Source organism: Martes martes, assembly GCF_963455335.1.
Source record: "Martes martes genome assembly, chromosome: 7".
In the NCBI taxonomy this organism is placed as follows: Eukaryota; Metazoa; Chordata; class Mammalia; order Carnivora; family Mustelidae; genus Martes; species Martes martes.
Window position 1 is genome coordinate 16657152 of NC_137894.1, and position 22957 is coordinate 16680108.

The 22957-nt window shown below is 47.3% G+C and overlaps 1 protein-coding gene across 4 annotated transcripts in view; it reads right to left on the minus strand.

Moving 5' to 3' along the window:
• Positions 1–505: 505 nt before the first annotated feature.
• Positions 506–22957, minus strand: part of TTC23 (tetratricopeptide repeat domain 23) — a 104007-nt gene continuing 81555 nt past the window's right edge. For 3 of the 4 annotated variants that reach the window (XM_080808300.1, XM_080808301.1, XM_080808299.1), the window contains exons 8-11: positions 20309–20436; positions 15449–15598; positions 1906–1988; positions 506–1036 (exon numbers count right to left, since the gene is read on the minus strand). In XM_080808300.1, the coding sequence (XP_080664426.1) occupies positions 922–1036; positions 1906–1988; positions 15449–15598; positions 20309–20436 (476 nt within the window). In that variant the 3' untranslated portion in view covers positions 506–921. Of the gene's footprint in view, positions 1037–1905; positions 1989–7630; positions 7754–15448; positions 15599–20308; positions 20437–22957 lie in introns of all 4 variants that reach the window. The other variant, XM_080808302.1, reaches the window with a different exon arrangement.

The following is a 22957-nucleotide window of genomic DNA, read 5'->3' on the forward strand; positions in this document are numbered from 1 at the left end:
CCGACTTGGGAAAAAAAAAAAAAAAAAAAGCTCCAGACAGCAGCCATGTTTCTTCTGCCGGGAGTAGAGGCCAGGGGAGTCAGCGGCCCTCCCCCACAGCCTCTCCAGGCCAGCCTCACTCCTGCTCAGCTGCCTTCACTCCCTTACCCTGCCTCTCCTGACCTCTAGCCCATTTACCACCATTCACTCCCTGCCTCACTTGACTGGGCTCTTTCCCTCTGTCACCAGTCTCACCATTATGTTTAGTGCTGCGTCCATGTTGGGGGGCAAGCTCTGAGGGGACGGGGACATTGTGTCTTGGTTACTGTTGTGTCCCCAGCTCTCACCAGGTGTTCAGCCCCGTTTGGTGAATGCACGAGTAAAGAGAAACTTCCTCGTGCCCCTCTCTAGGCTCCAAACAACTCTGAGGCAGGCTTCATTTCCAAAAAACCAATCCCAGCACTTCCAAGATTCCGCTCATTAGCATTTTGTTTTCAATCCCTATTATCTTCCTGTAAGAGGGGGGACTTTTTCTAGAATTTTATTGCTCCAAATCTGACTCCAGGTCTAGGCCAGGGGCTCTCTATGCACAGGTACCGTACCCTGTATTCACACACCAGAAGTTGTCAACTTGTGAAGAGAGGCTTTGCAGCCCCAGTAGCGCCGATGGGTAAAAAATTTTGTTGGCAAGAAAAACCACTTGGGCGGTTAAAAAAAAGAAAAATTCTTTATAGAAGCACCAGATCACCCCCGAGGGTGTCCACTGTCAAAACGTGGCCCGCAGGAAATCCACAGTATCTGGGGCCTGCGGGAGCAAACAGCCCTGACAGTCTGTCGAATTCCATCTTCTTGCTGGAGACGTTGACAGGGCACCTTCAGTGTCAGCGCCCAGGCGTGACCAAAGCTCTCTCTGGGGGGAGGGGAGTTGGGGGGCGGGTGGTCTCAGTCCGCCATGTTGGGCCTGGCCTTGCCCAGCACAGTGTGCTGGGCCACGCCGGTGTAGAACGCTGGTTTGGCTTTCGGGGCCTGCCTGGACTTCACAGCCACCTCTGGGGCCCTGCAAAGGAGCAGAAGGTGGGGTGAGTGTGGTGTCCCTCAGACCTCCTCACGGTTCCCCCACCAGGCCCAGCCCTTGCCGCGGTGAGGGGGGGCCTCGCAGTTGCGGAGCTCCAGGTCCTGAAGGGGCCTGGGGAGGGAAGATAGAAGAGAATCCTGGCACCGGATTTTTTTTCTCCCGCTTTCTAATTCCTCGCCACCACTGTCACTGTGCTGAGAGAATCAGCCCTTGGCTGGCTCAGTGAGCGGAACACAGGCAGAGAGGTTGGGGCTGGAGGCCTCGCTGGCGCAGGGCTAAAGGGGTCCCCGCTCAGGGGGTCAGCCTGGAGACAGTGCCCCCTGCTGGCCGCCTCCTCGCCTTCCGTGCTTCCAGGCTCTTTCCTTGGCGATCTGCCCACAGGCTCTGGGCGACCCAGGCTCTGTGAGGGCGCGGCCTGTTCTCTGCTCACTGGCCGAGAAAGACTTGGGACCAGCCTCCATGGAGAAGTCAGAGGGTTCTCTGTGCGCCACCCCTCCCCCAACCCTGACAGGCACCCTGAGAACGAAGGGAAGCCAAAGCAGGCCTCCAGCAGGCCAAGCCAGAGCACTTGCCTTCCAGCAGGGGAGAGGATGGGCAGGTGCTGGTCTCCAGGAGGGAGAATCCTAATACGTGTTTCTGACACGATTCAAGAGCTAATCTCTTCTTAGTATCTGGGCAAGGGAGCTATTTTACAGCTGGGTTTTCAAAGGAACCACGGTCCTGCCCAGTTGGTGAGTTACGGGAAGTCAGTTAGTAAAACTTTCCACGGAAAGCTCCACAGACCCTTACAGAACCAGCTTCCTTTGAGATCGCAATGGCAAAGGAAACAGTGGAAGTGGAAGGCAACTCACTTGGACAGGACGTCCACTGTCTGCTGGGTGGCCAGAGTCCTCTTGTCCTGCGGTCCGTACAAGAGGGTCTGAATCTGAAGACACTGCAGGACACCAAGTAGTAATCATGAGGTCATACAAATGCCACTGCAAGCGTTTTGCAGGAAAAACAAGTCTCTCTTGAATGGAATAAAGACCCATGCCTGACCTTCAGTTTGCATCCTCTGAGGGATCCAGGAAACACGTGTAAAGTTTTAACACCATTTCACAGAACTCCCTGGGACAAGCTGTATGCAAACTATGTTTATAATCATTTTAGAAAATAAGCTAACAGCATTGTTATTGACTGGGGATGGCCTCTAGTTTCCATTTTAAAATGAGCCTTGGGGTGCCTGGTGGCTCAGTGGGTTAAGCCTCTGCCTTCAGCTCATGATCTCAGGGTCCTGGGATTGAGTTCCGCATCGGGTTCTCTGCACAGCGGGGAGCCTGCTCCCCCCACCCTGCCCACCTGCCTCTCTGCCTACTTGTGATCTCTGTCTGTTGAATAAATAAAGAAAAAATCTTAAAAAAATAAAATAAAATGAGCCTTATAATAGCCCAGAAAAGTTTTTTAATGCTTTTGCCTATTGTTGTTGCTGTTGTTAAAAAATGCTTTATCTTGTATGTGATTTTTATATTCATTACTATACAGTAATTTCTTAGGAGTTAACTGTCCAGCCTATGTCTTTACCCAGGGCTAGCTCTGGCTTGACTTCTCCCCTCTCCATATTGGGTTGCCATTTGGTTGCCTGGACTGGGCAAGAGAAAACTCAAGGAAAGGATAAAGATGAAAGTTGTGCTCCCAAATGGCCAAAACCCAAAAATGGTTTTCATCCAGAGATAGACAAATTGACCAATAGAACACGGAAGGGGGTCCAACACTTGAAAGATGACAGAAGTGGCCCTGAAGGGTCTAGGGGCAAGAACTGAACTGGAAAATAAGTGGAACTTCTGGATGAAAACACTGAAGATTTATCTTTATCATCTTGAGGCATGGAAGTATTTCTTAGACAAGATCCAGACAAACCAAAAGTAGAAGACTGATAAAATTTAACTGTATTAAAATTCAAAACATCTATGCATCAAAATTCACCTTAAGCAAAGCACAAAGAGGGAAAGGACAAAAGACAATGAGGGAAAATACTCAGACAATACTGAGAAGGGATTAGTATTAAGAACATATAAAGAACTCCTATAAGGTATAGGAAAAGCAACCTACCAATAGAAAATAATTAAAAGACATAAACAGATTATTCAAACAAGTTGAAAACTAAGTGGTTAATAAACACACCTAAGCTCACTAGTAATCAGAAGCGCAAACTAAAACGTCAATGAGGTTGTCCCTTCACCTATTACATTGCAAAAATCTTAGCCTGATCATGATAATACCAAGCTCTGTGAAAGGTATTAAGCAAGAAAAACTTTTGTCTATATTGATTGTGGGTGTTGAAATTGGTATGACCACTTTTTAGAACAACTTGGCAATATTTATTAATGGATAGGTAAATTGTGACATATATGTATTGTATTTGTGAAGTATCATATAGATTTTTGATGTGCTTGTATGTGTCCATGTAGATGAATCTCATGATCATAGACAAAAAAAAAAAGCAAACTACAGATGAATGCATTATATATTGTATATTATTATAATATATATTACATATATCATTTATATGAAGCTTAAGAAGCATGTAAAGCAAGGGCATAGTAAAATAATTAAGAAAACATGGGAATGATATCAAATTCAGGACAGTGGTCATCTGGAAATGGGGTGGGAAAGGGAAGAGTGGGGACTTCAACTGTAGGGTCATGTCATTGCTTTTATTTAATTAATGAGCTCAAAGGTGTTTGTTACATTCTTCATGCTTTCCTGCATATCTGAAATATTTGATATTTTTAAAATATTGAATTGTTTTTTCTACATGGTAACAGCTTGAGTCAAAAAAAAGTGTGAGGGTTTGAGGACTTTGTACTGAAGACTGTTGATTCGTTCTGATCTGCCAACCGTTTTTAGGTCTTCGAGAAAATTCAAATGCAAACAGCCAAAATGCTTTGTCTTTGTAAGATGTGGAAAATATCAAAACCGTCTGAATGTTTGGTTCAATCTGAGGAACTGAGAAAGTGGTTCTGGAATCTGAGAATCGGGCTTTCTGGAGGAAAGAAATATTATTAGAAGAAGCTATGACAGGGTTCTCTTTTAAAATAACAGATCGTCACTCTGTTGGCTGAATTATATAACACCAGGAATTAGCATCCTGGTTCTGTTATTCCATTTAGCAGATGATCCAAATTCTCCAAAATCTCACCCCCTCCATCCAGCAAGCCCCAACCATTCTGAATGTGCACTGGGGCCATGGCCAGGTCTGGCCTAGGCAACGTGCTGCTCATTCCACGGGGTTCAGCCAACACTGCTTTAATCCACAGATAAACTGTGAACTTGGGAAAGGCAGGAACCTGAGAAAGTTCTGTACTGCTTTTGGGGATGGGTTTCACCAACACCCACGACACTTGATGGGAACTCTTCCAGCCCTCCTCTCCTGCGTGGCTCCCCCACTGTTGGAAGCCTGGGGGCGTCTCCACGCAGGGCCCGGCAGAGACTGTGCTCAGGAAGGGATTGTAAGCAGGAAGCAAGCAAGCTTTCCCCTTGCTCCGGCTTGGCAGTAAGAGGCCTCCGTCCAGGGCTAACATTCTTGCCAGAACGGACTCCATTTTCTCCTATGTGGCCAGAAATACCTTAACTCAGTGTAAAAGATCAGGTCTAATTTTAAACCCACCCAACTCCTCTGTTTACATATTTATGAGTGCCCCCGATGCAACTCATTTTGAGATGAGCTGATGTCAACATGCCTTGGTGCTAACTCGTTCACCGTGACATTAGAATTTTACTGACATTATAATCATTATTTGAGACAGTCTGAGGTCTCCATTTACCCTGCCTTAACAGATGGCCTCCAAAATCCAAAAGTCAGGAGGAATTTCCATCCTACCCCTTTGGTTCCAGAAGTTTCTCCCTGGCCCCTCATCCCCTAGGGAAAGACAGCCTACTAGCTAAATATTCACAGATTCCTGGGAACAATGACATGGCAATCGACAGAGCTTAGACAAATTCTCACTGGTCTAACCAGCAACCTCCATTCTAGACCTCGGGTGCTGATCCTTTTCCCCGGGGAAAATGTTTGTAGAGAGACTAGAGGTAGGAGAGAGGGTCATGATCAATACTCAAGCCCAAGAGAGGTGAGCCGCCCCCCACCCCCCACCATCCCCATCCCTACTTCCTAGACCCCTGGTAGTCAAGACTCTTCTCTTCCTGGCATTAATAGATTTTTTATAAAGGCTCCTTATCCTCATTAAGAAGATCTGCCCCAAATTCTAGCTGAAGTGAGAAGAAACGTAAAGGGTTGCCAACTAAGAGAGGGAAATGGGTCCTCAGCCCCTGCCTCATCTTCTTTGCAAGGATGGCTCCCACAGACACCGAACCAGGTGCCACATCAGGAAAGAATCATTCACCCATGAGCTGGAATAGTCTCCAAGAGCTACCTTTTTAGAAGAGTGAAATAACCCCTCTCCGACCCTTGCTAGAAAATGTTTACGTAACCTCCTATTTCTCTAAGAAACGTAAATTCAATTTCTCAACGTTGTGCTCCCCTTAGCTAAATTTGTTTAAGCATTTTTGTGTGAAATAGGTGTTTCAATTCTTTTGTTAAAAATATAGACATGAACAGAGACAGAGTCAATAGGTTGTTCACTGAACCTACTGGGAGCCACGCATTGTAAACACCCCTCTGAACTCAGACTCTATGGAGCCCGAAGACGGGGCTGGACGACAGGGCTCCAGGGATCCATCAGCTACCGAAACCTCCAGCAAGGGAGCTTCCTGGTGGGTGCAGCGTGATAAACCTTCGCCCTCCGAAGCCAGGCAAGTTCAGTAGTTGCAAGAGTGCTGTTGGCTAAGTGCTGCTTCGCTTAGTCATTCGTGGTTGCCGAGACCGTTCAGAAACAACCTTAAGCATTTGATGTGGAATTGAAAAAAGTTCTTTTTGAAGTGACTAAGTTTGGAGATCTAGATTCCTAAGGGGTCCCGGAGATAAAGCAGCTGGGATAGGAGCCATTGGTTGGTGTCTTCCTAGCTCTGGTCTACCTCTGGGCCCCGGAGCTCGCACCCTTCCCAGTGTGGTTGGAGGGGGTGGCTTGGCGGGGGCAGGTCTGGGATGGAGGTTAGCTGACTCAGTCTACTTGGGCTTCAGAAAACCCCAACAGCAAACTACCCTAACTCACGAAGAAGCCTATCTCCTGGTTTGGACCAGAATCTCTGTTTACGTATTTATGAGCGCCTCTGAAGCCACTCATTTGTCCTGACCACCTGCAGTCAGGACTCAAGGCCATTCCTTTATTTCCCAGCAGAACTGGATTGGGGGGGGCCTTAGCCCTCCCTTCCACCATCAACCTCCAGCCTTAAGTCCTAGAATTGCCTCACCCTTCTTATCAGGGAACGTCAGACAATGGAATCGCTGAGGGGACGTGTCCTCCTCACTAACGGAGGCCCGGCCGCAAGGCTATCAGCTGAAGAGCCAGCTTAGGCCACGTGGCTTAGTTATGGTAAAGTGACAGACTCTGTCCCGCCTGGTAAGGGTCTATGCCAAGCCTGTCACGCTATCACATGTGTTTTGTCTTTATATGAAATGAAGAACAAAGCCAGGGAAAGGCACGTTTATAGAGAAGGACTCTCACGATATGAAGTCACTACTCCTCTTAACACGTTATCCGTCAAAGGAGATACTCTCTGCCTGTGGCGGAGAATTACCCAGAAACTCACGAACTGTGCCTCTGTGTTCACGTCAGTTCTCAAGGCTGGTATTAAGAAAAAAAAGATATCAGAACCCCAAACATGTGGAAGGGCGAAATGGCTTCAAGGTTTAGAAAAACACAAAGAGGCTTTCACTGACGAATCTTTACCAGGCCGGCCGAGGTGATTTACTCAAATGATGACCTTGGGAGAACCGAAAGGACAAACCGGAACACAATTCACCAGCTGGCGTTTTTCCTGCAGAAACAGGGGCACACCCGAGCCCTACCCAGGAACCAGCCTTGCCCTCACTGGGCCCGCATCATCCTCCGTGGCCACTCGTTCCTGTGGCAGGTGTTTGCAGAGCCCCCGCCATCCATCACCCTGTGTCCCCCTCAGTGACAGAGCAGAGAGGGGCAGACTGAAGGCCTTCGCGAGGTGACGTGTGAGTTGAGGCCTGCAAGACGGGGAGTCAGCCCCGTGAAGAGCTGTCGGGGGGTGGGGGTTCCCAGGAAGGAGGGCTGGGAAATGTTTGAGGAAGGATACTGATTGCCCTTCTCTCTTCTCTCTCTCTCTCTCTCAGGTACACACACACACACACACACACACACACACTCACACATGCACACATACTCGCAAGCACACTCCCCTGCAGGTCCCTGACCTGGAGACCCACTAATTCTGAGCCCCACCTGCTGCACAGGTGGGTAGGAAGCCTCCCATGACACAAGGACAGCTAAAGTGGGACCAGGGGCCCCAGGACAAGGGACAAGGGAGATGAGGAAGAAAGGGGGGGGGGCCCATGGACTGCCACTCACACAGCTGCCGAGAGCGGACCCCATCCACAAAGCTCTCCCTGAGTGTCTGCTGAGTGCCCCCCTAGGAAGTGTTCACGGCATCCTCGTCTCCCTCACTCCTCACCTCCGAGCTGCCATGTGCCGTGGCTTCTACATCCTTATCGACATCCCTCGACTCCCCCACGACTTTGCTCCATCCCCTGGCCACTGTCTTGGAGCAAGCTACCATCATCTTTCTCCAGGACAGCTGCAACACAACAACACAAACGCGTCAGCGGGACTTGCTTGTGTGGGGGGTCCGGCTGCGCACCCACGTGTCAGGCAAGGCAGCCGGCTTTTTGTACAGAAGCCGGACGTGCCCGTTTCGGAGCCAGAGAGAACAAGAGGTCCGGACCTCTTCAAGCTAACCCTTTTGGGCTGACTTTTCGGGGCTGCTTTCCCTCTTGATGTGGAGCTCAGCCGTGTCACCTGGGTCCTTCCTGAGCTGGTGTGGTCACACCAGCCATCTCTTTTTTAAATATATTTTTAAAATATTTTATTTACTTACTTGTCATAGAGAGAGAGCACAAGCAGGGGGAGCAACAGGCAGAGGGAGAAGCAGGCTCCCCACTGAGCAAGGAGCCCAACTCGGGACTTGATCCCAGCATCCCGGGATCATGACCTGAGCCAGAGGCAGACGCTTCACCGACTGGCCACCCAGGTGCCCCTCACACCAGCCACTCCTGACCATCACTCTTTCCACTTCTTTAAGGTCACGCTGAATTTCCGTGGGAGATTTTGCCTTTCCCTCCATCACTGGCCATGCACCCATAAACTCACAGTTGTCCGTCCTCTAGTGGGGCTCTGACAGTTCGCTAGTCTCGGGCCAGATGGTGTGTCCTGACCCGCAGTTCTGCGCCCTCCAGACTCTGAGGCCAGTTTAGGGACTTTGAAGGCACTGAGCACCCCACAAGCAATAGTTCTCATAGCTGAGGCGTTTTCCACAGCAAACATAGCCTTGCGTGGGGCCGTCTGTGTTTTCTAAGGGACAGCGACGGTGGAGGGGTGCAGTGCGTGGGCTCGTGGGGCCCCTTCTTGGCAGCTGGTGGACTTCTCATTCCCACCTAGCCTACAGCCGGCAAGGGAGGCTCCACCTTTTCCCCCACAAAAGGTCAAAACTGGATGACCGTGATCCCTTTAACCATCCGCTCCCACGGTTATACCGCATCAACTGACTTACAAACAGCTTTGATGAAGGAGTGCTTGGAACGTCCTCCAGCCTGCTTCTCAACCCAAGAACAGGATTTTTTTCTTTTTTTTAGGAACAGGATTTTTTGATGTGAAATTCACGTCATGACCTTCCTCTCTTCCCAAAAAGGATTGGAGGGGATCTGCCGCAGCCCGGCGATGAGTTTAGTCAGTGACCGTTAGGAAAATCAGGATCAAGGACAAATAAATAAGACCGCACCTGAAAACAGGGTGGCGAACACGGGGCTGTGTGGGGACTCCAAAAGTGCCCTGGATTTCCTGGTATCCGGGGCAACCAGGAAAACACCACATAGGCTAAAGGGAAAGTAAAACTCGGTGGTCTGCGGACGGAATGACAGTGAGTGGATTATGTATAAAAGACAGCTGTCAAACAGAAAGTTCTGGGTGCTTGGCCGGCTGGAGGAACGGCCGATCTAGGGTCTTAATCCATGACCACACAAGACCCTTTCCAGGGATGGCTTTCTCATCTACAACCTGCAAATAAAAGCCATTTTCCTCCACCTTTCTTCAACTGATTCATCATACTGGGAGAGGGGTCACATAACATCACATTATTCTTTTATGGAAATGTTTACTGTTGGAAGCTGTGAGGTAGTCAGGCAGTGGACCGACCCCCGATGAGGACAGTACTCACTAGGGGATTGGCTACCCCAACTTCACGCTGTCCCTGGGTCCAGGATGAGTCCTGAGAAGCTACTGATCTGGGAGACTGTCTTTAGGAAAGATTTTTTTGCAGCTTTTCACCGGGATGAAAATGATGGCAGTGACACCCATCCTAGAATCAAACCAGGGCTCTATGTTGCAAAAGCACATAGAACTTTTGCTGTGGAAATTTCCATCTGGAGCCAACAGATTTCTCCCCTTGTGCCCTGCAGGCAGATGCCTTTGAAAAACAGATCAATAATATGGTTTTCCTCTCGGTAATTTAATCCCACGGTCTGCTTTGTTTCTCGTGCCTTCCTGTTGTTGTTTTTTTTTTTGTTTTGTTTTGTTTTTTGTGCCCACAGGACCATACCCGGGCCATTCAGCTCATGAGGGCACATCTGGAAAAGCCAGTGTTCACTGGATTCCTGTTCCAGAGTTGACAACGTGGGGGACACAGCTGTTGTTGTGATAAAAAGGAGAGAAGCTCTCGGCCGGGAGCTTTAGAAACCTGCCGCCAGCTCCACAGAGCCCAGTGCTAAGTACGGCGACTGGGAAAGCCAGGCTCAGCAGCGGGCAGATGTGCAGGGCGTGTTTCACATCTTGTGTGTGTGCCCCAGTGTTCACAGCGTAGCCAGCCCTGTCCTCAGATGGGCACAAGCAGGGGAGGGGCAGTGAGGACCGCATGGACCATAGCCCGCATGACCAACAAACAAGTTTCAACCCTTTCTTCCCGTGTTCTGGAAAATGGCCTGATAGCTTTAAAATGTCAAAGTCATGGTGTTCGGGGCTGATGGTTAATGAGGCCAGACTGAAGGGAGAAAATGTCTCTGACGTCCAGGGCAGCCTTCGGGACTGATGAAACCTGACAGTGTCTCGAGGCCAACCTGATCTTAAGCCCCATGGGTGGGCATGGGGCCCAGAGCAGTGATCTCAACCTTCTCCCAGAAGCTAAAATGCAGATCCCTGGGCCCCAGGCCCCCTGCCCCAGAGTCGGATTCAGAAGGTCACCCTCATGCAGGGCTTTAAGACCCCACGCCTGGTGAACCTTACTTAAGATGAACCTGCCCATGTACAACTCACTTGTTTCCTGGCAGCTCAGCCCCTTCCCTTGAAGACAGGGCTCCTAAGGTCTGACCTACAGGGCTGTGAGGATGAGGAACGACGTATGAGCCACTCTGGGCAGCAGCCAGCCTGGCCCTGAGCCCGAGGTCGGTCGTGGTACCTCTCCGCCCCAAGGGGGACAACGGGGTCCTCATGAAGGTTCGTGTGGCTCCTACTCAAGTGTGCCAGCTCCCCCCATTCCTGGGGTTCCTCCCCGGCCCAGAGGTGAGTGACCAGGCTGAACCCTCGGAAGAGGAATCACAGCAGAGGCTCCCAAGGGCAGGCAGTGTCTCGGCCAGGAGAGCTCTGCCCTCTCCTCCTTCCGGGGCTCTGTGGCCCCCTGAGCCCCACTGGATCCTGCTGCTCCTGAAAGCAGCCTCCCTGCCCTCCCCCTCCTTCCATCCCTGGCACAATGTGGGGGGAAGGAAGTCTGGGCGTTGCTATTACTGCCATTTCACAGAGGTTTCTCATCTTCCTCAAGCCTCTTGCCCTTGATTCTTGGCCCATTCCAGTCCATTCTCCACACGGTCCTCACTATGATTTCTCTTTTTCTAAATCCAAAGTATAAATGTAGACCTGTGGTGTCCTGCTTAAAACTCCCTTCATGGCTCCTAGCTGCTTAAAGCAACGTTCAGAAAACTTCTGCAAAGGACCACACGGTATATATTGCGGGTTTCTGTCTCTAAATATAGAGACAAAAATGGAGGCTTACTGTGTAGGCACGTACAAGCCACTCTGGGAGAGGAAGAGCAAAGTCCCTCGAGTTTGTTTTATCAGTGAAATTACAAGTAAGTGTTTTTGTAATCTAGTTTTACTCAGGAGAATAGGTTTCTTTCTTGGTACAGGTAAGACTTCCCTTAGTGAGGGCTCGGTTAATATTCCCTATACTCCAATCGATTTACGATCACTTATAAAATGATGACAGGTTTTATGACTATCTGTAAACACCATTTTTAACTTGGCTTATATCCTTAACTCTAATGAAATAAACACAGACAGTGTGCTGGCCATTGTTTGGGACCCCTGCTTAAAGGATCACGTCTCTGGCCCTTAACCTACAAACATGGCTGCCGAGACTTGCCCCCATGTCTTTCTTGGACGATTTCCTGCCAGACGGTCAGCCCTAACGACTTTTTGCTTTTTAAAGAGGCTTTACTCTCTCACCCCTGAACTTCTTTTTCCAACCTGGGAATTCCTATCTCTGCTGGGCTACACTCTTTCTTAGGACTACTTATCTGTGGACACCTTCCCTAAGCCCCTTCCCTCCCACAGATCCCGATGTGGACCTGGAGAACTTAGCACATGATACCACAGTTGGGGGTTTACAATCTGTAACTCCCTCACTGGCTTGGAATATTCCCAGGGAGGAAGCTACTGGATGCCTAGTGGACTCATTGCACGTGTTTCAACAACAGGGAGGGGCTCTGTCTAGGACGCTGTCCCAGGTTTTCTGACTATGGGACTGTGTTTCCTGTACCGTCTCCACTCTGGGCCACCCAGCCACCATGAGGGCGCCATGTTCTTACATCCTTCCAAACCCCTGGCCTCAGCTGACTGATTCAGGGTGAGCACATGATTCAAGTCAGGTCTATAGCCCTTTCCTTAGGATCTTTCAAGCTATGACTGGAAAATGGCTCAGGGGTAGGAAGTAAAACTCTGGAGGGCTGGCAGCCATGATCTCCATCTTGAAAGGGAGACTGCCATGACAGGTAGGAGTCTGGGGCAGAGAGAGCCTTGGAACATTCTCCTGAGGCTTAGCTGTGTCCTGCTTTGCTAATCATCTACCTCCTGGCCTTTCCCTGGAAACCATAAGACAAGAGACACCCCTTTATACCTGAGCTGGTTTGACTGCTTTCTGTCAGTGGTAATCCAAAGATTCCTTCTTATTTTGATCTTGGCATTCTTCCCACCGGGTCACTGGTTCCCAAATTTTTTTTAAGGATAGGAAGTCCTCATTCAAACAAAATCTTGCTGAGAAGCCCGTGATGTGAACCAGGAGAAATGCAGAATAGATTGCCCTCCCCTGCACCTCTTGGTGCCAAAGCCCCACTCCGCCAACTCCTGACCTTGCAATCAAGGCTGAGACACTCAAGTCTTTTAGCCTCAGGTTTCCTCTTTGTAAAAAACAGAGTAGAGGTGTCGACTCTTCAGGTCATGATAGGGCTTAAATAAGTCAATATGTGTAAATCGTTCAGCACAGTGCAGGGGTTATAACAATCAGTCAACAAGTATGAGCTCAGAAGTGGAAGATGGAGAAGCCCAGGGCAACCGCCATCTTAGCTTCCCTCCTCTGCCTTCCCTCAATAATGTCTTTGGCACATGTATAATGTTTAGATTATCTGAAATGATTAGTTTAACATATCTTCCTGCTTAGACTGGAAAGTCTCATGGAGACAAGAAACATATTTGTCTTGATCGTTGTTTTTCCCCAGGTCTGCTGAGCACAGCTACTGGTGCACAAAAGGTGACCGATAACTAACACTGACTATGTGATAATAGATATATGTATCATCTTGTTAAAAACTAGGCACCATGCATGTTACCAAATCTGATGCCTTCTGCCACAGATTCAGAAAAGTCCTAAAAAGAGAAGAAGGTTCAATGCATAGGGCAGCCCACTCAGAACTAAAGTTAATTCTTTTGGTTTGGTCAGTTATGGTACTTAGAGGTTCCCAGGATTTCCCCATTTTAACACTAATTCATGTAATGAAAACACAACATGACAAAATTTATGAGACGCATTTAAAGCAGTAAGAAAAGGAAAAGCCACAGCCTAAAACACTATCTCAGTAAAAATGAAAATAAATGAGTTCAAGTCCCAATTCAAAAAGGAAAAACTCCAACAAGGTAAAACAAAATAAGTCATGAGAAAAGAAAAAATAAAAATAAAATCAGAAATTAGTGAAATAGAATCGGAAGGCAATTGACCTATGCAGTTTGAAAAGCTGACAAAATAGACAAACCACTAACTAACTCCGTCAATGGAAAAAGTGAGGAAATCCAAATAAAAAATGAAGAAATTATAATGAGAAGAGAACTATGAAAAAAGCAGACATTTTAAAAATTCATGAAATTACTTTAAAAATCTCCATGCAAATCATTCTGAAAATGATAGTGAAATAGATAAATACAGTTCACTAAAATGACCTCACCGGAGATAGAAAGCTTCAAAAGAGCAATTTTTTATAGAGAAATAGAGAAGATTATCTAGAAATTCCCGGCCATTCAAAAATAGCACCAGGCCTAAAAAGTTTCACAGGGGGTACAAACCTTCAAAAACTAGATAGTTTTAGTGTGTGCATAATTTCCTTCAGGCATAGAAAATAAAGGTAAATTTTCAAATTATTTTTATGAAGCAAATATAACATTGTTACTTAAACAAATATCACTTACCAATACTGGTGCAAAAAATCCTAAAATAAATGTTAGCAAACACAATCAACATTATACTGAGAAAATAGTTCAGTCTGACTAAGGGAATTTATTCCAGGAATACAAGGTTAGTTCAATATTATAATAAAATACACCATATTAAGTGATCTAACAAGAATCATATGATTATTTCCATTGATGCTGAAAAAGTCTTTGATAAAAATCCAGCACTTATTTCTAATAAAAAAAAACTCAAGAAAATAGAATTTGACAGATATTTCCTTATCGTGATAAAATATATAAACCTTAGTCCAAAGCCAGCATCTACTATATGCAGAATCATTAGAGATATTTCCACTAAGATCAGAACAGGAATGCCTATTACCTCCACCATTACTTATTACTGTACTGGAGGAATGAGCCAATGCAATTAGACAAGAGAAATAAATTAGAAGCAAAAGAATTGGAAAACAGAAAGTAAAAGTATTTGCAGATGATGTAAGAGTACACCTGAAAAACTTGAAAGAATTGATGCTCAAATTAACTCAAACAAGAAAAGAATTAAGCAAGATAGCAAAATAAAATTAACAGAGAGAAACCAACAGTTTACATACACATATACACACATGTACATATAATACTAGATAGAACTCCATTTATAACAGCATTATGACTAAGGAAAAGGAAATGTTTAGAAATCAGCCTAATAAGAAATGTGCAGAATTTATATAGGGAACACTTTAAAATGTGCCTGAATGATCCATAAGTAGACATGAACAAATATAAAGACATCCCTTGTTCTCAGTCTTCCAGAAGTTTATAAATAACATGATCCTCCAAAAAATACCACCAAACTTCTTATGGAGCTAGACAAGTTGATACTAAAATTCATGTGGAAAAATAAATATGCAAAAATGTTTAGAAAACCTGATACTCTAGGGAGATAAAAAACCCTGAGGAGAGTGGTGTTCTACCTGCTATTAAATCATGCTGTGAAATCTCTATAATTAAGACAATGAGGCGCTGGAATTCGAATAAACAAAAAGACAAATGGAAGAGACCAGAAATGGAAGAGACCAGAAATCCAGAAATCCACTCTAGCATACACAGAAGTGTAGTACATGATGAATGTGTTCTCTCAAATCACTGGAGCACAGATGGGATCTTTGACAAAAGGGTGGGGGGCAACTGGGTATCCATTTGAAAAAATGATAATGTTAGATCCTTACCTCACACCTTCCACACAAACAAACCCCCGATTTAAAAATTCCTCCATAAACTGACTCTACAAAAAGAGTACAATAAAATAAAAGATTGATGAATGGCCCTAGGCAAAAATTTAGAAATAACTGCATGCTAAAATAAAAAATCACTGATAATTCATTTAACAACCTATGTGTATAAGAGGATGACTCTACTGTTTATCCAAGAAGTGTTGGCTTAGCTTGGCTTCAGAAGTGGTCATCTTATCTATATGAACCACTGATAAAGTTTCACTTAAAAACAGCATGGTAGAGGGAGAGAAAGTTCGCCGTGGGGAGGGTTTTCACCAGGTTAGTATTGAGACCAGCTTTACCTTCTTCAGTTTCCTGTGGGCCCCAGCGTGGTTCCCCTGGGCCAGGTCGGCCCCACCCAACAGCCGGTAGGTCTCGGCCACCTCGGGACTGAGATCACCACACACTGCCACTTTGGCTTCCAGGGACTCTCTCAGGATCGAGGTTGCTTTCTGTGACAGGAACGAAGGTTAAAGTTTGGTTAGAAAGTTCAAAGGCTCATAAAGATCAACGGCCCTTAAGAAAATGATGTAACTGGGGACAGCTGAGCGGCTCAGCCGGTTAAGAGTCTGACTCTTGGATTCGGCTCAGGGAATTGAGCCCCGTGTTGGGCTCCACAGTCAGTGCAAGTCTGCTGGGATGTTCTCTCCCTCTGCCCTTCCCCCCACCACTCACACGCTCGCTCGCTCTCTCTCTCTCTCTCTCTCTCTCTCAAATAAATAAATAAATAAATCTTTTAAAAAAAGAAAATGGGGGTGCCTGTGTGGCTCAGTCAGTTGGGTGGCTGCCTTCGGCTCCAGTCACGATCTCCAAGTCCTGGAATCGAGCCCCACATTGGGCTCTTGGCTCAGTGGGGAGTCCCTCTGCCTCTGCCTCTCCCCTGCTCATGCTCTCCCTCTCAAATGAATAAATAAAAGAAAAAAAAGAAAAAAAGAACATGTTGTAACTGATATGTATTTTCACTTTTCAGGGGTTGGGTTTGGGTTGTGTCTCATGAGCTGAGCCTACTTTCCCCTTTAAACAGGACACAGGAAATGGCATATATGGGGCAGGGAGATGTTAACCATGGAGAGAGACGCACAAAGGACACGTGGAGAACAAAGCCACCCCAGGTATTACGGGAATTCATTTTAGCTGAGTAATAAGAACAGAAGCTAACAGGTAACTGCGCTGAACAGTTTACCTGCGTGAGCTCATTTAATTCTGTCTCTTTCAGGTAAGTATTAATCCTCACTGAACACAGGAGGAAACTGAGGCAGAGAGCAGTGGAGAAACTTGCTCAGGATCAGACCGCTCCCCAGTGTTTGACCTGGGACCTGAATCTGGCCCATATTTTAATCCTTTTCAGTTGCAGGCTCTTTTCCCTCTGCGCACAGTGACGTTCTTACGTAAGTGAAAATTAGAGTTTCCTGGCAATCCAGGTACTTAAAAAACATCCAGAACATATTCCAGACGTTTCTATTTCTCATAAGAAATACTTTAGGAAACTAAAAGCAAACATTCTAACGTGGCAAAAAAAAAATTAAATATGTTTGACATTTTGTGTGCTTTATCAGATTTATTTACGCCAACATCGAATAAAACACATGCGTTGGTCAGAAACCAGGATCTTCTGATATTAATCTCTTCAGTCAGACCCCAAGACATACAGAGGGAAAGTCCTGCCTGTCCGTTGCCCACATGTCTACTGAAGTTCTTCCATGGTCTTGTACGTCCATGAAAGCATGATTACGGCTGCGGGATACAAACGCTGAATTTCAGAGCCAAATAAGGCTGGAACCAATTAAAGAGCTTCCCCATACAGCCCTGAAGGCATCCTGATAAGCCTTCCACAGATAGAAGGAGCTGGCAAGGCTTTACTCAGTTTATGGGCAATAATACGAGTTAAGTGCTAGGTGTGGGGTGTGGGGTGTGGGGTGTGGGGTGTGAAACGGCCAAGGCACCGATGAGGCAGAAACAATTTCTTCACGGAAAGATGGAATCACCCTCGGAGGAGGGAAACTGTAAATTGTGAACTGTGTGACCTACCTCGGTGTATGGGGAACTTGCCTGATGCCGAAGCCCACCATGTCCTTTGTACGTCCAGCCCCCCACCCCCAGCGTCTGTGAATGAGGATTTGGCAAGGTGCAGGTGTTGGGCTTGGCAACTTGTCCGTGGAAACTGGTCGTCAGGTTTTGAGGAGCCGGTGATGGAAAGAAGAGCCAGACTCTTTTTGCTAAATGAGGTTTCCAACGCCATTTCTAGCCTGACAGGGGAAACTAGAGACAGACGTGCATGAACTTGAATGGCAGGTGGAGATGGCAACGGAAGAGAGGTCGCATGGGTGGGAACAGAGACGGTGTCATTCTGTGGGAGGCAGAACAGCATAATGGAGAGGAATGAAGGAAAAATAGGACCTGTGTGGGCTGAGGAGAGGGTACATGGGAAACTGGGAGCCCAGGGGTGAGGTGGGAGAAGGGCAAGGCAGCCAGCGGGCTCATCTGACTGCAGCGGGGAGAGTAGGAAGGGGAGCAGGGGGGAGATGAGGCGGGAGTCAGGGGCTGGGCTGGTGGTTGGTGGAGGGCCTTCATGCCAGGCTCAGGAGTTTGGATTTTCTTATGGGGAATAAGAAGTTGGAGAAGGTTCTTGAGCAGGAAAGCAGGAAAGAAAGTAGAAGGTGATCGAGCATGAAGCTAGAAGATAAGCCCACACATGTCTTAACCTGTGACAGAGTGACCTTCACTTACATTTGACCTTTAAAGGCATTTTCCTTCCCAAGGATCACCTTCCTGCTAGCACAGGGCTCTAGCCCAGGCAGGGGCAGTGACCGCATCTGGGGTGGTCTGAGCACAATACCATGCTTACGCCTGGGACTGTCCTCGGGGCCCGGCATTGTTGGCCACCTCCTGCAAGTACTCACAGGGAGAGGGCTGCGACCACATTGAGCACTGTGCAAGGCCGCCATGTCTGGTGGGGCAGGTTGTGTCCTGCACAAGGGCAAGAGAGCGACGACAGTTGAAATCTAGCCTGTGTGTGCTCTCCAAGCAATGTGCTCTGGCATCAGTTGCAGCCACCCGAGGAAGAGGCAGCTTTTTCTATCCCTACCAGGGCACCAGAAGGACTGGCAGGGGACTGAACAAAAAGAGCCAGTTTGCTAAAATCTCCCAAGGAGGCCGAGGGGAGCGAGGTACATCTTTAGTTCAATACCACTGATCTGGGTGACTAGGGCGAGGGCGGTGAAGTGTGGCGTCGGTGACAGACACCAGAGCAGGAAGCCAGACAAGAACAGGGGGCGGGAAGGGAGAGGGCAGAGGCCCTGTGGCAGCCAGAGCAGTCACCAGGTGACCCAGAGCCAAGCCTCCACCCACCCAGCTGCTCATGGCTCCCCACCACCAGCAAAAGGGTCCCTGCTCTTACAGAATGCAGTCCAGTCAGCGGATAGGTAGTACACGTCCACACATAACTTACTATTCTTATTATATTGTTATATTATTCCTATACCATGCCTTTCATATTATTTTATAATCATTTATTTTAGAGAGAGAGAGCATGAGTGGGAGGGGGAGAGGGAGAGAGAATCTCCTCGACTAGCACGGAGTCCGACAGGGGGCTCGATCTCATGACCCCAAGATCATGACCTGACCTGAAATCAAGGGTCGGACGTTCAAGGGACTGTGCCACCCAAGCGCCCCTTATCCTATTATTGTGTCAAAAGGATTCTGTGATGAACAATAATGGGAAGAATCTAATGAAGGCTGGGGAAAGGACTTGGGCCAGCGGATGAGCGGTCAGAATGGATCTGCAAGGAAGAGCCTTCGACGAGCAGGAAACGAGAGCTGGTCGCTCGCGGGAGTGAGGATTAGAAAAGGCCAGTGTGGCCTGAAACTGAGCAGACTCAGGGATGGAGCGGAACTAAGACCGGAAATGTCAGCGGAATCCAGATCGAGTTGAAGGTGTTGTGAGACGTACAGGATTCTGATTTATTTTAAGGGCACTGAGCAGCCACTGGAGTATTCTGCCAAGAGGGGTTCACTGATCAGATCTGTGTTTTGAAAAGGTCACCTTCGCTTCCTTATTCAGAATGGATGAGTAAAAGGAGGCAAAGTGGAAAAGGCAGCTGGGGGACCAGAGTCTGTTCGTGCGGTCCAGGCAGGAGGTGATGACTGGCGGAGGTGGACATGACAACCAGTACATTCTGGAGATAAAAATGACCGATGAGCTGGAAGGGGTAAGGCATGACGTGAGCAGACTCCCCCACTTCCCCGTGACCTGACCCGCGTGCTCTCCACAGAATGTCTCCAGATATTCTAGAAGCTGAGGCCCCTGGAAGGTCCCTTTCTACTCTAGGGTGATACAGAAAAATATGCAAACTCCCATTCGTTATGGCTACTGTGGTCCTACTTCAGCCTGATGAACACGGGTGCTTCTAGCTTAAAAACCCACATTCCTTAAGCTCCTGTCCATTGAGAGAGGGGTGGGGGGGTTAAGTCTACAGACCAGCAGAGGAAATACAAGCTTTTCATCTCAAGGGTTTGCTTTGATAGGTTCATTTGAAAAAAAAAAATCTATATCTATATCTATATCTATATCTATATCTATATCTATATCTCAAGCCACAGCAAGCAGCTTTCTGGTAGCTGTTTGGCTTTGCATAGAATATGTTCCCAAGGGTTTAATTACCAGTGAATATAAACTCTGGGTCTTGTTCCATTTTTACAAGCCATAAAAAAGCATGCTTGTATGGTTCCATGGACTGTGGGCTGTAACTTCTGTGCTGTGTGGCTCTCATTAGGGATGTAAATTCCATCCATAACCCAAAATAAGGAGAGAGGGATCAGCCCCATTAATGGTCACCCTCTATCCCAGCCAGAACTACAGGCTGTGAGAAGCAGGGTCTGCCCACTGGGTTTCCAAGGTTTCTAGTCTTTTAGGATCCTCTGTGGAGGCTGGGGGCCATGGGATCTATATTCTCAGGAATAGTTTTCATTTCCCAGGGCTAAGTATCTGGGAGGGGCCCAAGAGAGGCCTCCTGGGATTATCTACCCCTGTCCCCATGGAGCCTGGCACATGCCTCGGACATAGTGAGTTTGACAGATGCTTGCAGCACGAAGGAGTGGCCTTTTGGATGTCAACTCATGTACACGGAGTACAGAGTAGTCGACTCTGGGCCAAACTCACTTACCTCTTTTTGTCCAGTGACTTGTAGAAAATGGCAATAATCATCTTGAATTGAAAGAAATTTGGCCTTTCCCGTCCCTTCAGCATCCTTAAGATTCGCCATGCTCTCTTGAAAATACTGCTCGGCCACATCTGAAGAAAAGCATCATAACGACATTTGAAGATTGTTTGCGGAGTTGAAATGGGGGCAGGATAAATATGCTTTTAGTGGTGTTGAATGATTTGACAAGAGGACCAGGCTAATCTGCCCGTTTTTCAAGAAAGATTGAGGTCTCAGAAGGATATGGCAATTTTCATAAATTTTAGCTCTCCCAGCAATACAGTAGGCAAAGCTAATGCCAATGGGGGAAATGTTCCCCAGACCTGGACACTCTGGTAACGTTTTCAGGCTGATTAACCATTAATTCTTCCTGTAACTCTGGTTGTTGCTCACAGAGGGTAGGGCTTCCATGGGCTCTGTTATCTTAGAACCTAATTCTACATTAAAATTTGGGAAAATACGGCTGACATGCTACTGAAGGAAGACGCCCGACCATTCCAAACACATAAACATACCGGTCATAATACGATGAACATGTTTTTAAATGTATGCCAACCTTGAAAGCAAGAAAAGGAAAACCTCAGGTATAGAAAATGAAGAAGGAACTAGAAGCTGGAGCAGTGAGTAGGGGTTGAACCTGAATGGTCCATGAGGGTCTATTCTATGAGGAGGAGCACTAGAGATGAGGCCTGAGGACTCAGTGTGGTAAGAAGATGGAATAGAGGGTCGCCTGGGTGGTTCAGTGGGTTCAAGCCTCTGCCTTCGGCTCGGGTCGTGATCCCAGGGTCCTGGGATCCAGCCCCGCATCGGGCTCTCTGCTCAGCGGGGAGCCTGCTTCCCCCTCTCTCTCTGCCTGCCTCTCTGCCTACTTGTGATCTCTGTCTGTCAAATAAATAAATAAAATCTTAAAAAAAAAAAAAAAGAAGAAGATGGAATAGAGCTCCTGACAAAAAGCCAGTGTGCTGGGCAGAATTCTAGGATGGCACCGTATGCCCCTTGCCTTTGTCGAATCCCTCGCCTGTGATGGTGGGTGGGACTTGCCTGATAGGATGGGCTATTACTCTTGTGATGAGGTTATACGAAATGACATGGTTGACTTTAAGGAAGTGAGATTATCCCTTGGGCTTTACTGACTCACCTGATCCCTTTCAAAGCCGAGTTTTCTCCAGCTGGTAGCAGAAAAGGCAGCCAGAGAGATTCAAAGCATAAGAGGGATTGGACAAGGAGGTTCTCCATTGGTGAGATGGAAGGAACCACGGTATGAGGACCCAAGAGTGGCCTGTAGGTGCCGAGGGAGGTCCCCGGCCAATAACCAGCAAGAAAATGGGGCTTTAAAACTTCTGACCTAACGAACTGAGTTAATCAATGGGTTTAAGCAACTGTCATTGGTTATGCAGCAGAAAAAAACCAACACAGTCAGAAATCCCTACAATGGAGATAAAAGCAATTATACTGGTCCGAGGTGAGGCCTCATGGTTGTCCCACCAGAGGCCATCGGTGGCTAGAAACAGAGCATCTGAAACGGGGATGGCATATATGGGGCAGGTACATGAGTGAGTTCTGAATCTACATCAACTACATCTACATTAACTAGGAATGAGTCTGAAACTGGAGAAATCATAGGGTTCCAGCACAGGCCATCAGCAAACGTCTTCTGTGGAGGACCAGATGGTAAATATTTTAGGCTTTGGGGGGCACACGGGCTCTTTCTCAGCTATTCAGCTCTGCTGTCGAGGCACCAAAGCTTCCATAAATGAATGGTAACACATAAATGAATGGGAGTGGCTGTGTGCCGGGAGAACTTTGTTTACTAATACAAGCGGCAAGCAGGACCACCGACGCCCGCTCCGGCAGAGGAAAAGGCAGTATCTTCCTCTCCCGGGAACGTGGGACTCCCATGGAAGCCCCTGCTGGAGACGACCTCATGGCGACACATGACAAACACGCAACATTTGCCGGAGAAGACGATGACCCACGTGTACAGTGGCTGACTGGACATCGCCTCTCGGAAATCTCATGTGTATCGTGTAGTGCAAATACATACGAGCAAAAAGATAAAACACAATCTTCTGCTTTTTTGCATTTCCTCTGCACTGGCTTATTTCCCCTTTATCACCTTCAATTTTGTATTTGTGCATCCTTGCTATTTTCTTGATTAGACCAGCTAGCGTTTTCTCTATTTTAATAACTTTTCCAAAGAATCCCCCCCTTGAATTCATTTTGCTCCTACTGTGACGTGAGTGCCAGGTGCTTCCAAAGAGGCCTGCATGAATACAGCATTCCAGAAGTCACGGAGGAACAGGAATTGGGTCAGCCTGTGCAGAGAAGGTGGCTGTTCCTGAGGCTGTACTCAGAGGGGGCCTGGGTTCGGGTGCCAGCTCTGATGTCGTCCAAGATGATTATTGCCATTTTCTACAAGTCACTGACCTCAATGCCCCCATCTGGAAAGGGGGAACATAACACTAGCATCTTCTTTATAGGGTTGTCAGGAGTAAGTGGGTTCATGCATATAAACAACTGAGGACACGTCTAACACCTAGTCCGTGCTTCGTAAATGGTCATCATTTGAATTCAGAGAAAGCTTGGAGGATCGTGGTTATGGACGACCTCTGT